Source organism: Ochotona curzoniae, unplaced genomic scaffold (genome assembly GCF_017591425.1).
Source record: "Ochotona curzoniae isolate NIBS_2020 unplaced genomic scaffold, NIBS_Ocur_1.0 contig_4516, whole genome shotgun sequence".
Classification (NCBI taxonomy): Eukaryota; Metazoa; Chordata; class Mammalia; order Lagomorpha; family Ochotonidae; genus Ochotona; species Ochotona curzoniae.
The window spans coordinates 4,891,261-4,904,442 of record NW_024466313.1 but is presented as its reverse complement, the minus strand read 5'-3'; the positions used below and the strand labels follow the sequence as shown (position 1 = coordinate 4,904,442).

At 52.5% G+C, this 13,182-nt stretch overlaps 2 protein-coding genes across 7 annotated transcripts in view; both read right to left on the bottom strand.

Moving 5' to 3' along the window:
- DIP2A (disco interacting protein 2 homolog A) overlaps positions 1–3,687 on the bottom strand; it is a 76,030-nt gene extending 72,343 nt beyond the window's left edge. For all 5 annotated transcript variants that reach the window (XM_040986778.1, XM_040986776.1, XM_040986777.1 and 2 more), the window contains exon 1: positions 3,597–3,687. In XM_040986778.1, the coding sequence (XP_040842712.1) occupies positions 3,597–3,687 (91 nt within the window). The remainder of the gene's footprint in view (positions 1–3,596) is intronic.
- Positions 3,688–10,898: 7,211 nt separating this feature from the next.
- Positions 10,899–13,182, bottom strand: part of PCNT (pericentrin) — a 106,603-nt gene continuing 104,319 nt past the window's right edge. For both annotated transcript variants that reach the window (XM_040986774.1, XM_040986775.1), the window contains 3 exons: positions 12,667–12,790; positions 12,020–12,147; positions 10,899–11,641 (listed from right to left, as the gene is read on the bottom strand). In XM_040986774.1, coding sequence (XP_040842708.1) covers positions 11,598–11,641; positions 12,020–12,147; positions 12,667–12,790 — 296 coding nt within the window. In that variant the 3' untranslated portion in view covers positions 10,899–11,597. The remainder of the gene's footprint in view (positions 11,642–12,019; positions 12,148–12,666; positions 12,791–13,182) is intronic.

The following is a 13,182-nucleotide window of genomic DNA, read 5'->3' as shown; positions in this document are numbered from 1 at the left end:
AATGAATCTCAGGGACCAAGAAAGGTCCCTGACAGGCAGTTTGGGAACCACTGCCAGATAACTGTTGGGCGGAAATAAAAAACTGACCCAAGAGGTGCCCCCTGTGAGGGTGAGCCACGCGATGGCCTGTTGGTTGAACATGTCCTATTCTCTGTCTTGTGTGCACGCACTCTTTCTGCCAATACAGCTTTCTGGGCAAGGCCCCATGATCACCAGAAACACGAAGCCAAACCTAACCTAAGCGCACCCCAGCAGGCCCTCACCCAGGAATGGCTGAATCGACACAGAGAGGGTTAGCACAAAACGGCAGTCAAGGTACCAACTGGGATGACCAGGGCACCACTGGACAGTGCCTGATTCCACTGCTCATTCCAGCTTCCAGCTCACTGCACACCTGAAAGGCAGCAGCTCATGCCTCAAGCACTGGGGACCCTGCCGGCCACACGGGAGGCCCAGAAGCAGCTCTGGGCTCCTGCCTTCTGCCTGGCCCAGCCCCAGCTCACTGCAGGCATTTGCAGAGAGAACATGGAAGATGTCTCTGTGTCTTTCAAACAAAATGGAAATAACTTTATAAAAAGTTGCAAGAACTCCAAAAGAAGGAACAAGTTGCCACAGAAGTGCCAAGAAGGTGATTGTATCAGAAATTACCAGGGAAAACTCAAAGTGACAACATTTGGCTTAAGCTTGGACAAGCAGGAAAATTTGTACCAGAAAAATTTTTCTTAATATAACACAAAATATTTAGGAAGAACAAGAAACAGTTATTGACAGGCAAGCAATCTCAGGCTATTATGAAAATTAAGAAATTTTGAATTAAAGGCATTAAACAGGAAAACAGCTTTGTGAAAGAAGTCCCTTCCTGTCCACACACAAAATGGGCTTTTCAACACCTTTTCAATTGGCTCCCCCAGGCAGGGGCCCTGCAGCCACAGATTGAAGGAAAACAAGAAACAGACTGGTCCTAAGAACTATGGAACTGACCAGCATAAACAGGAGAGGGACGCACGTAACCTATTGTGCAAACTTCCTCCCAGACTACTGCAGGCTGCTAAAACAAAAGCCAATCCCCACATCATTGTCCATGCTTCCAGAGCAGCTCAGGAGCCGTAACTTCAAGATATGGGACAGCCCTGGTGTCTCCACACAGCTGTGAGGTGTGTCCTAGATAACCAGCTTCAATAACACATAAACACAAATGTGGGACCTTCTATCTCTAACAGTCTCACTTTCATCCATGAGCAATCTGACACACTTGTAGAAACCACATGGGTGAATTTCTCTGTACACTGGGAACATGGGTCTAACCATGCAGCCCTACCTCTCACCCTCATCTTAGCCTGAAAGAGACCATTAAGTCAAGGGCAGAACAGCTGGGAAAGCAGGGGAGCAACACAACATTGTCTCATTTCCTCTTGGGTATCCAGGATGGAATTTCAACAAATTTGAGGGTCTGAACCCGTGTCTCAGGGGGCCAAGCAGCATTGCAGGCACTCCCGTGAGACTCCAGGAAAGGGCGGGTGTGTGTCAGGCACAAAGGCTGGGAGCACCTGTAGCAGGCACTGCTGCCGCAGGCGCGTCAAGACTGGCCAGTAATTTCCATGAAGGCTGCACCCAGCATGCCACACACCTCCGATTCCCTCCGGCCGCCCAGCACAGCGTCAACTCCAAAATGTTAGAGTTTCACATCCAGAAAGCTCTATTTTGACATCATTTTATTCTCTCTCACACACACACACAAACACATATACACTAGGGAGTGGAGCTCAGAGAGGCTCACTGAATACAACCTGTCACACACACGCGCGCACACACACCGAATACAACCTCTCTCTCACACACGCACACATACGCACACACTGAATATAACCTCTCACACACATACACTGAATACAACCTCACACACACGTGCACACACTGAATACAATACAACCTCACACACACGCATACACATACACTGGGGAGTGGAGCTCAGAGAGGCTCACTGAATACAACCTGTCACACACACACACACACACACTGAATACAACCTGTTGATCAACACACAGACCATAAAGCAGTGACTTGGGTTGTTCTGTGTCGATGATTCATCAGTAATCGCTGTCTCTGGTTACATAAATAAATCACTTGTCCGTTTGAAAGCACTTTCAAACACTGTCCGAATCTTTACAAGATTCCTAGAACGTCGACACGGCTGGCATAGCCCTCCTTGGGCAGCTGACCAAAGCCACATTTGGCGATGTCACCCTTCAGTAGATTCAGGTATCAGGTACAACCTACTGCAAGCTGCCAAAAACTTGCCCAAGGAATAGTCTTCTGAATCCAACAGGAGGCTCACGTGCACACGTCCAGCATCCAAGGTGTGGAAGTCCCTGGGAACGGGGCCGCACCCACTGGGAGAGGTGACGGAGGCCTGGCTCCCACACCCCACACTGCCACTGGGCTTGGCTGCATCTCCTTCTCAGAGCCCCAGCTTCCATTTCTTCTTCGTGCTTACGATCTGGCACCCTCTCCTGACCTATCCATCCCGTCCATGTCCAGAACGACACACCTGAGCTGTGTCACTCCAATCCTGGAGTTCTCTAAGGACCCAACTTGCCAACTCCCAGCAAGCACCCGCACACACGACCCTGTGTGCACAAGAGAACAGACCTTAACAGCAAGCTGCAAAACCACACCTGGGAACGTGGCCCTCCGTGCAGTCCTGGGAGGCCCCGCCACGCAGACTGGCAGCGCCCGTGAGGGCCAGGCCTAACTGAGCTGCTCCCCAGGAGCCTCTCAGTCACCAAGGCTCCCCGAAGGCTTCCACTGCTCATTTCACTTCCATTTTTAGAAACGTGCCAGGTACCACAGATTCCTTTTCTAATTCTCAAGGGAGATAGGAGGCGGGCCAGAGGAAGACACCACCCGCTGATTCACTGCTTGCAAGGTAGGGGCTGGGACACACCCAGGCCCATCACCAGGCAGGACACAAGCACTGAGCCGCCTGCGTGTGCCTGAGTGCAGAAGGGGCCCCAGGGCTTCAGCTCAGGCATCCCAAGTCAGATGTGCTGCCCACTGAACACAACCCCTGCCCCACCACAGGACCTGGAAAAGCGGAAGGTGGGCTTCAAAAGCTGTGAGATGTTGCACATGGTGTAAAACAAGCACAACCACAGCATGCACGTCCCTCAGGACGCACGGACTTGACCCAGCTAGTGCAGACCAGCGCCAGTGCTGTTGGCTGCCGCCTCAGGAATTTACACTTCCAGCTCAAGACCAGGAAAGCTGGATCCTGCCAGCAGGAAAACGCAAGTTCACACGCGTTTCCCTGAGGGCTGCCAGGCCCTGGGAAGGCGACCTGCCCGCTCACCGTGGGCTTCCCACAGCCCAGCCATCACCAACGATGATGCACAGCTACCGCCAAGGACCTGACCCCTGTGCACGGTCAGCGCCTGCACAGACCAAGGCGTCGGCCTCACAGCCCGGGCCGCCACGACGCAGCATGCAGCTCGCCTCTCCTCAGGATGCTGTCACCCCGTCACGGCCACCCCAAGCCCCGGAGCCGGTGGGCGGCGGGCCCGGTCCCTGACAGGAGGCCCGCGGCTGAGGCCGCTCACCTTCCGACAGCTCCAACTCCAGCTCGGCCAGGCTCTCCCGCACCTCGGCGGGCAGCGGCGCCGCCTCCAGCGGGCAGCCGCGCTCGGCCATGGCCGGCGCGTGCGGGCGGCCCGGGAAGGCTGCGCCGCGGCTCCCGCCGGCCCGGCTCCCGCGCGCCCCCGCCGACCCGCAGGCCTGCGCGGGAGCGCGCCCGGGCCCGCCCAGCAACACCGGAACGCCGCTCCTATTGGCCAGCGGGCCCGCCGCGCGCTCCCATTGGGGAAGGCGGAGAGCTTCCTGCATGGCGCGCCGGGCGCGCGGCCCGCTCGCTGACCTCGGGCGCCGCCGGCTTGGCGACGTGGACGCCGAGACACTTCCGCGCGGCCCCTCCCCGCCGGCGGGCGGCGTGTCCTTGGCCGTGCGCGCCCGCCCGGGCCCTCGCGGCCTCCAGGGTGTGCCGGTGGACCTCGGGCCCCGGGGCAGCGCGGGCGAGGTGGCCATTGAGGGGCTCCGGCGTGGTCCGGAGGGCGCGTCCATCGCGGTGTCTGGCCTTAGTGGGCGAACTGTGTCCATGGGCCGACCGAAGCTTGAGCCGGCCCGTGTGGCCTTCTGCGTCCTCTGCCCAGCCCCGGCCCCTCCTTCCTCTCTTGAGTGTTGGCACCCTCCTGTCTGGGGCGTCTGCCGCTGGAACCCACCCTGCCACAGTTAAACAGGTAATGAAGACGGACTTGTGGCCGTCAGTGAGCCAGTGGTCAGCAGGGTGGACCAGTGAAGCGGAATGCACCTGCGGGCACATGTGGCGGGGAGCAGCACCCCAGATCCGTTTAGGGTACCACAGTGGCTGCGACGCAGGCAGCACAACGATCCCACCTGCCCACTGGGAACACTACAGGATGTAATTTCAGACCCCCACTTCAGTCTAGTGTTTGAAGAGTGATGAGCAGACTTTTTTCTCAAAATGCATAAGAATTTTCAAAAATGAAAGGTAACTCTCTTGGGTTGCACCATACAGAGAAATCCTGGAGGGCCCAGTGTGGTAACCTGTCAGCTAAAATCCTCGCCTTGCACATTGTGGCCTGGGAAAGCAGTCGAGGACGGCCCAAAGCCTTGGGACCCTGCACTCCCATGGGAGACCCAAAGGGGGCGCCGGGCTCCTGGCTTCGGATGGGCGCAGTTCTGGCCTTTGCAGACACTAGAGGAATGATTCGATGAATGGAAGAGCTTCCTCTCTTGTCTTTCCTCTCTTGTATGTCTGACTTCCCAATAAAAATAAATCCATGGGCCCGGCGCGGTGGCGCAGTGGTTAAAGGTCCTCACCTTGCACGCCCGGGATCCCATATGAGCGCCGGTTCTAATCCCGGCAGCCCCGCTTCCCATCCAGCTCCCTGCTTGTGGCCTGGGAAAGCAGTCGAGGACGGCCCAAGGCCTTGGGACCCTGCACCCGCGTGGGAGACCCGGAGGAAGCTCCTGGCTTCGGAACGGCATAGCATCATCCGTTGCACTCACTTGGGGAGTGAATCATCGGACGGAAGATCTTCCCTCTCTGTCTCACCTCTCTGTGTATCCACCTTTCCAATAAAAATAAATCTTTAAAAAAAAAAAAAGATCAGAAATGGTCTAAAAAAAAATCCGAAACACACACACACAAACTTAACAGACCAGATGCCAAACTCCATCCAGTAAAACCCCAGGATGTTATTTCATGGCACTTAGGCAAGGCTGAGTCTGTGGCCGTGGTTAATAGATACCTGGGTGGACGCTCTGAAAACCTGTGACTGCGCCCAGCTTCCCTGACCCTTTGGGGCCTGATTTTCCCCTCACCCACAGAACACCAGCTTCATATACTTTTCAGCATAATTCGGCTGGAAACAGTTTTAAAAAGAGACTGTTCCTCATGTCAAGGCCTGCATACTAGTTCTCTAGGTATGAAATAACGAAGTGCTTGGGATTTATTGTCTCGGCGTCCTGGAAGCTGAATGTGGTCAGGGCGCTGGGTAGACAATCTGCACCACGTCTCCTTCCCAGGTGTTGAGGAAGCATAAGCCAGTCACTGGAGGAGGTCACTTCCCGACTGGCAGGGACCTGAGAGCTCTGACCAGGACAAGAGCCCTTTCTCCCTCGCAGGTGATTCATAGGCTCTCACCTCGCTAGCACACACAGCCACCAGGCAGGAAAGCTTATAAAAACGCCAGCCCTGTTCTTCAGCTTCGTCACCTGGGCCTCCACCAGCAAGCAGCTAACCTTTCATGGCTCGCACTTTCTTGTCCATGTGCCTAAATCTTTCTGGACCGGAGACAACCAGCTGGACAGAAAGGGCTGCAACATTCCTAAAATTTCACCAGGAAAACAAACAGTGTAACTTTTGTAGGCAACATTCAGCGTCCCCGTGTCATCCAGTGTCCACATTCATGGTCCTGTGTGCCTGTTTACCCAAATTCTCCCCTTTTATAAGGTTACCAGCTGTTCCAGAACTAGGGCCCACCATAACGAGCCCAGCCCACACCAATTTGATCATCTGTAAAGACCTAGGTGGAATGAGGTCACACCAACATATACTGCGGGTTCAGAGAGGGGACAGTCTGACCAGTAGCAAGCCATACTGTCTAATCTGCACACACACACACACACACACACACACACACACACACACAAGATATGTGCTTCACAAAGGCATCTGGAATCTAAAATCGAGTTATTTGAGAATACTTGCAAGACCCCATGTGCAAAATGCTGGCCCAACCCAGCTACACATGCGAGGATGGCTCAAAGAATGAGGGTGTATTTGGCACGAATCATTACACACCTAGTGTCTTAAAACCATAAGCATCATCTCTGTAGGCACAGAGCAGGGACCAGTAAGGACAGCTTATGTGTCCATGGAGGCTAGAGAACCGTGAAGGTTCATTTACTCCTCGACAGTTAGCACTGGAGCCCAGCCCAGGTATGTCAGCATCTCTCTCTGTGGTCATGTCTCTGGGCCTCAGCCTCCTCGCAGTATGATGGCTGGATCCCAAAGTCCAGGGACAGGGACTTTAGTGAACTAGCCCCAGGTGTCACACACCAGCACTTTGAGCATCCCTGTTCGTTACAAAATTAAGTCTTAAAATCATCCATATTCAAGGGGAAAAATTTTTAAGTTCAAGTTTTAAAGCCTACTGTCAATGTACAGAGGTATCTGAAACATCACAGCCGTGCCCATGGCAGGCAAGTTTGGAAGGGTCGAGTGGTGGACTGGTGGAAGGCAGTAAGAGTCTCCAAACTGTAAAGACTGGCTAGGCAATGATGTTGTTCTGTGTGAAGGCATCCATAAAATCGTCCACCACAGCTGTGAGTCACAGGTGGTGCCACAGAGATGCTCAGTGATGGTTCACCTGTAGGCAGGAACAGTAGGAAAAGTTGTTCCAGAACTTGAGTGGGTGACAGTGGCGAGCATGCCAAGATTCCAAGAGGTGGCACCCACTGACAAAGACTGTAAGGTCTGAGGGGCAGCCAAGCAAGACTTACCTTTACAGCCCTCAAGGCTGAATGGTTACTGCAAAGAAGAAAAACCAGCAAGCATGGATTACTGAAGACAAGTTTGAAATTAAAACACCCAGGATTCTGCAAGTGAACCAGTTTTCAGAACAAACTGTTTACTGAAGCAGCAGGCAAATGCCGTAAAGGGCCCACACATCCTACAGTTTACACAGAACTGAAGTTCTCTTCCAAGGACCGCACCCTGGAAAAGTGGTTACCTAAACACTTTGAAGAATGGATGCAGGGACGGGGCTGACTGAGGCCACCTGAAGCATCACCTGGTACTAGTGGCTGCATTCCGTACCAGAACCCAGAGACCAAACTGGTGCTTTCTTTCCCAAAGTCAAAGTGCAGTTACTCATCTGTTCCTTTCAGAAAAGGTCAGAAATACTGACACGGAACAAAACCCATTTTTAATGTGTGTGGTTACCTGTCTGTCCTCTGTCACAGTCCAATCCTGGGGATATCAATATTGTTCCTTTTCACCAGTGGCATTAGACTGAACTGAACAGTAGCGTGAGAAGAGATGCAGGAGACCCTGGAGATACTGGGGATGTTCAAGGGCTCAGGGGTCAGCTAGTTCCACAAAACCCCTTTTATAATTCAAAGAATTGTGTGTCTTGTACGTCCTATACCAAGAGGAAGCAGTTTTTGAGCTGGCTCTGGCTGTAACATATGTCACACCTGGGAATACAGTTCCAGCCTCAGGATTGGGATTTGAAAAACTGCTGGGTCTAACACAGGAGCAGTTGTGGGAACACATCCAGACTGTGATGCCGGAGGTAAAGGCAGGAATGGCTGCTTCTATGGTCTGTCCCCTCCAAAACTCACAGTGGAGTTTCATTTCCATTGTGAGGTATGACAGCAGAAAACTTAATCCAAAGGTGGTCTGTAGAGGTGAAGCTTTCCTGAAAGGATTAGTAGTAGATACAGGGTCACTGGTGTGGCCCCATGACTGAATCCTGATGGCTTCATAAGAGAGGCCAGAGGGTACTCAAGAGCCTCTTCTCTGTCTCACCATGTGATGCCCATCACTAGTGAGATGCCACGGATGCCGTTTTTCAGCCTTGAGTCAGACCCATGAGCCAAAAGAAACCTCTGGGTTTTGTTCTCCATTTAATCGGTTTGACAGGCAGAGATACATTATGGAGACTGCTCATCTGCCAGTTCTCTGCCTGAAGGCCTGCAACAGCTAGGGCTGGGCCAGACCAGAACCAAGCACCAAGAACTCAATCTGGGTCTCCCACGTGGCTGACACACCACCTGCCCTCCCAGGCTTCTGGGTCTCCCGCGTGGCTGACACACCACCTGCCCTCCCAGGCTTCTGGGTCTCCCGCGTGGCTGACACACCACCTGCCCTCCCAGGCTTCTGGGTCTCCCGCGTGGCTGACACACCACCTGCCCTCCCAGGCTTCTGGGTCTCCCGCGTGGCTGACGCACCACCTGCCCTCCCAGGCTTCTGGGTCTCCCGCGTGGCCGACGCACCACCTGCCCTCCCAGGCTTCTAGGTCTCCCGCGTGGCCGACGTACCACCTGCCCTCCCAGGGTATGCTTTGATAGCAAATTGGGAAGTTGAGTCCAGGTCCTCCATTATAGGGACACTGATGTACCAAGTGCTGTCCCAACTACCAGGTCAAACACCCACACCTAAAACTTTACACCTTGCCCAGGCTGCAATATTGTTCCTGACACCAGAAAATGAACAGGAGACACCTGTTAGGTCAGGTCAGCTCCAAAAGGAGCCCTTGCCTCCTGGCCTATGACTGCCACGTCCATCACATATGACACTCAACAGGTACTTCAGACTCGCCTAAACAAGCAGGATAGGGTAACTGCGCTACTGCAATGCAGCTGTCCTAGGCCTTCTCCAGTTGTAGGGAGAAGGGAGAGCAGACGGGAAAAGGTGTGCATTTTGCTCCTTGTTCCTCGGTCACAGGCAGCCTCTGCCAGGCTGAGCTCTCACCGGAGGGATGCTGGCCTTGGTATTCCAGCAACGTCATGGTTTCTGCAGTCAGTCTCAAGGGAGTTTCAGTTGTTGCCCATCCCTGAGTGCCCTGCACACCACCTTGTATAAAACACATCCACTCTCAGAGGAACTGCTTTCGTTGGACTGCATTTTGACTCCCAAATTTATGCCGATAGTTAGAAAACCCACAAGTTGGAGATATCGCCATGGTGTATCCAACTAGTTCTCCACCTGAGGCGCCAGCATCAGGGTTCCATCCCAACTTCTCCACTTCCCATCCAGCTCCCTGCTAATGGCCTGGGGAAGCAGTGGAGAATGGCCCAAGTGCTTGGGCCCCTGCACCTACACAGGAAACTCAGAAGAAACTTCTGGCTTGGCTCCTAACTTCAGAATGGTCCAGCTCTGGCCATTGTAGCCATTTGGGGACTGGAAGCAGATCGATGATTTTTCTCTTTCAAGTAAAATAAGCACACCCTAAAAAAAAAAGTGCAGTAGGCATCTTGAAAAGATAGCTTGATCTAGTTTACTTGTACAGGAGGGAGGTCTCTAGGGTCGCTGCGGGTTGTAAACACCTGGTCACTCAGAGCTGGGATGTAAACAGCTGGTCTGTCTCTCGCTGCTTCCTGGCTCCCAGGGTCATTTGTTCTCCTACAGAGACTGACCGCCATGACCAGCTTCTCCAGAAGCCACACCCATAACTGTTGCCATCCAGCCGTGCTCTGTGGACCCGCATTTCCTTCACCGGGTGACCCTTTGAGCAGTCTACAGCATAAAAACCTTAACACAGTAGCCAAAGCTTCCTATTGGGCAGTCTCAGTGGCTTCTTTCCCAGGGTGAACTGATGCAATATTCCGTGTTTTATTAGGTATTTCAGGGTCAGACGTTAGTGATCATGATGTGCCTATATAACTGGTCACTGCAGCCCCACACTTCCTAAGTGTTGTTCATGTTTTCTAAATTCATCTGTGTGTGTGTACACATGTGTATACACAGTGTGTGTGTACTTAAACTGGACCATTTCAAAGCGGGTTGTGCTGCAGCTCTATGCTTACATATTGGCATACAGACGCCATCTCCTTGTACAGTCATTAGCACATCCTAGAACATTGAGAGTAACTCCTCTGCGACATACTCAATGGACAACAGCAGTCGGCCCCACTTCAGAAGCCAGGTCTGTGCGGCTGGCCCTCCACTGTTTCCATGGATACCATGCACCTGACGGCATGGAGCCCCATACTGGTGTGCTTCCTGCTTCTTTTTCTTTGTTTGACTTGAAAATGAAGCCAGGTGAGAAACACCTAACTCTCCCTCCCCCCAGCCGCTGCTGCTGCTCTTGGCAACCTCAGCCGGAGGCAGGTTAGCTATGGGATGCCCAGTTAGGGTACGGACAGCTGTGCCTCTGCTGTGAGACCACCCCCTCCACCACTGCCAAGCACAAGGGCAACTCCAACACGGAAAGCTTTCTTCAAATACGCGGCAGATACTGCCTCTCAGATTCATCACTCATTCAGTTATGAGTTTTATATGCTGTTTTTCTGCGAAGAATTTTCCTTCACTGACAAAAGATGGCTTCCTATCCCTCCTTACTGTAACAGGCTTCCATGGCAACAAGCTGTTTGTGCAGTCTCCTCCACTGTGGACCTTACATGAGCCCTCTCCATGATTAGCTCAACCTTCCAAATAGGACTCTTCCAAACGAACAGCAGAGTGGGACTTCTGGCAAAGCAGGAGCAGATGCTCACCGTGAGCTGGCAGGTGACAGAAAGAGCAGACAAGCATGGTGCTGGCAGGTGGCACGTCATGAGGAGGAGCTCACAGTGACCATCCAAGAGATGCTAGGAGCTAAAAGAGAGGGAGCAGCACAGTGCTATGGGCGAGGAGAGGGAGAGAGAGAGAGAGAGAAGAGCTGCATAGTGCCTTGGGGGAGGAGATATGGGAGTCCTGCCCGCCGCTGGCAGCAGCACATGGGGTGTGACAACACCAAGGGAGTTTCACAACAGTCCAGTGGCTGTTGGTATAAGAGTGAGTCCAGTTCTGCTGAAAATCTTAAGAGTTTTTAATATAAACTTCAAAGGTTTTCTTTTTTTCCTGTGAGAAAAGCAAACTAATAAAAATAAACAGAATATAACACATGGTCTACAAACAAATAATAAAACAGTGCTTCAAATTTATTCCTTCTTTTTGTGTGTGTGTTTTCATTTTTGGACAAACTTCCCATCTGTACACCTTTAAAAAATAATCAGGAAGCCACGTCTGCTTACCCCTTCAGGAGCAGCAGAGGGCTGCTTCAACAACTGCATATAGCAGCATGCTTGTGGTGTGTGTGCCCGGGGTTACCTCCTCACACGGGGCCAGGAGACACCGAGATGTCAGAGAAAAGGCTCACTCTCCTGGGCCTTGCGGCCACACTGCGCCATGCGGGCACTTCTGCCACAAGCATGGGACGAGCACCCCATGCCACTTCACAAGCTCTTCTTAGGAAAGAAAAGTGTCTTTTCCTCAGACAGAACTGCTACAGGTAAGAGCCACAGGAGTTTATTCAGTGTTTAATCTTCTGGCAGTAGGATTCCTTTGAAGTAGAATCTAAATATGAAGAAATATGAAATAGCAGTTTGTTATAAGGCTTCACATCTCTTTCAGAAATTTAATAATTTCAAAATATTTCACTGCATTCACCTAAACTTTGATAAAAATGTGAACTATAGTTCCAACATACAGTAGTTCGAATTACTCAGTTTACAGGGAGGTCGGTAACATCCTGGCCAAATGCTGCTTCTGTCCAGTCAGTGCAAGCACCCAGCTCGGACCGCAAGGACATGGGTTCACGTGCCAGGGGTGTCTGCCCTTCGGGACCTATTCTTGCCCTGTCATGATGCTGGCAATTGAAAAGCAAGCTGGAACTGCTAAGCTCAAGAGCAGCCATCTATCCTCCACTAGTAAGATTTCCAAGGGCCTGCTTACCTGGCTGGACTCCCTCCAGTCTTCTCTGGATCATTTCTAAATGCTGAATATACTCTGTTAAGGAATGTTCTGGATCTTGCGATGCACTCAGGGTTGTTTCCAGTCTTGCATTTGGAGATGGAGTACATCTTCAAACAAAGCACCACACCAAGAAAGAAAGGAGGTCAATCAGCAGCTGGTGCCACAGGGAGAACCAGAGCAAGGACATGTGGGAACGGGAAAACTGTGGGGCTGGTGCAAGAACACAGTGCTTTCAAAACCGGGGGAAATGCCTACAAACCCCTGATCTCCAAGTCCACCAGTGCCTGTTACCTCACTGCGTAGCACAGTTCCGAGTGGGAATGTTCTGTCTTTCCTCTTGGGGTAAACCTGCCCCATCAGCCCTCAGCCAGGCAGCCTGCCCACCTAGTCCTCCGTCAAGCCCAGCAGTGTTGGTGGTGTGGCTTTCTCACGGCAAGGAGCACCCCCTGCTCACCCACACCACCACAAGTAACCTCTGACCTCCCTGGCGATAACTGGACTTCCATGGCCCCTCAAGGAACCATGTTGGCTTGTGCTGAGCCTTCATGTGGCTCCACAAGGAACACACAGGCTGGTGGGCAGTCATTCAATGGGTGCAACCACAAGCGCGAAAGCATCACAACTACCTCCCCCTTCCTCCCGGAAGGGCTGCTGCAGGTCCAGGGCCTGGCTCCAGGTCTCTGCTGTGGCCAGGAGGGAACCCTCTGGTCTCAGAGGTGGAGTGCTGCTGCCGTGAGGCTCGGCGTCCTTCTCCCAGTTATCAATGCCAAAAGGATAATGAAAAGAACCAATTAATCCAAAGTTTAAACGATGAGATTTAAAAAGTCTACAAAACAGGTTCTAGACATGTTAAAGTATTCAAGTTACATTGGGAGAAACCCAACGCTGACCACCTGTCTCTCCCGTGAGGCATCCATGGGGCAGGTCACAGCTTGCGAGGCACCCAAAGGGGGAACAGCGGAACAGATTCAGGAGAAAGAGGAACTTTAAAGCCCATCTTCAAGGCTGCCAACAGGAATCCTGGTGCCCAATCCAGATGGGAAGGACAGTCATAGCTGCCACCCCGGCAGCTGGGACAAGGCTCCTCTGCTGTCACCACTGTGGCCAGCATGCACTCTGGGCACAGACCCTGCACTACATCT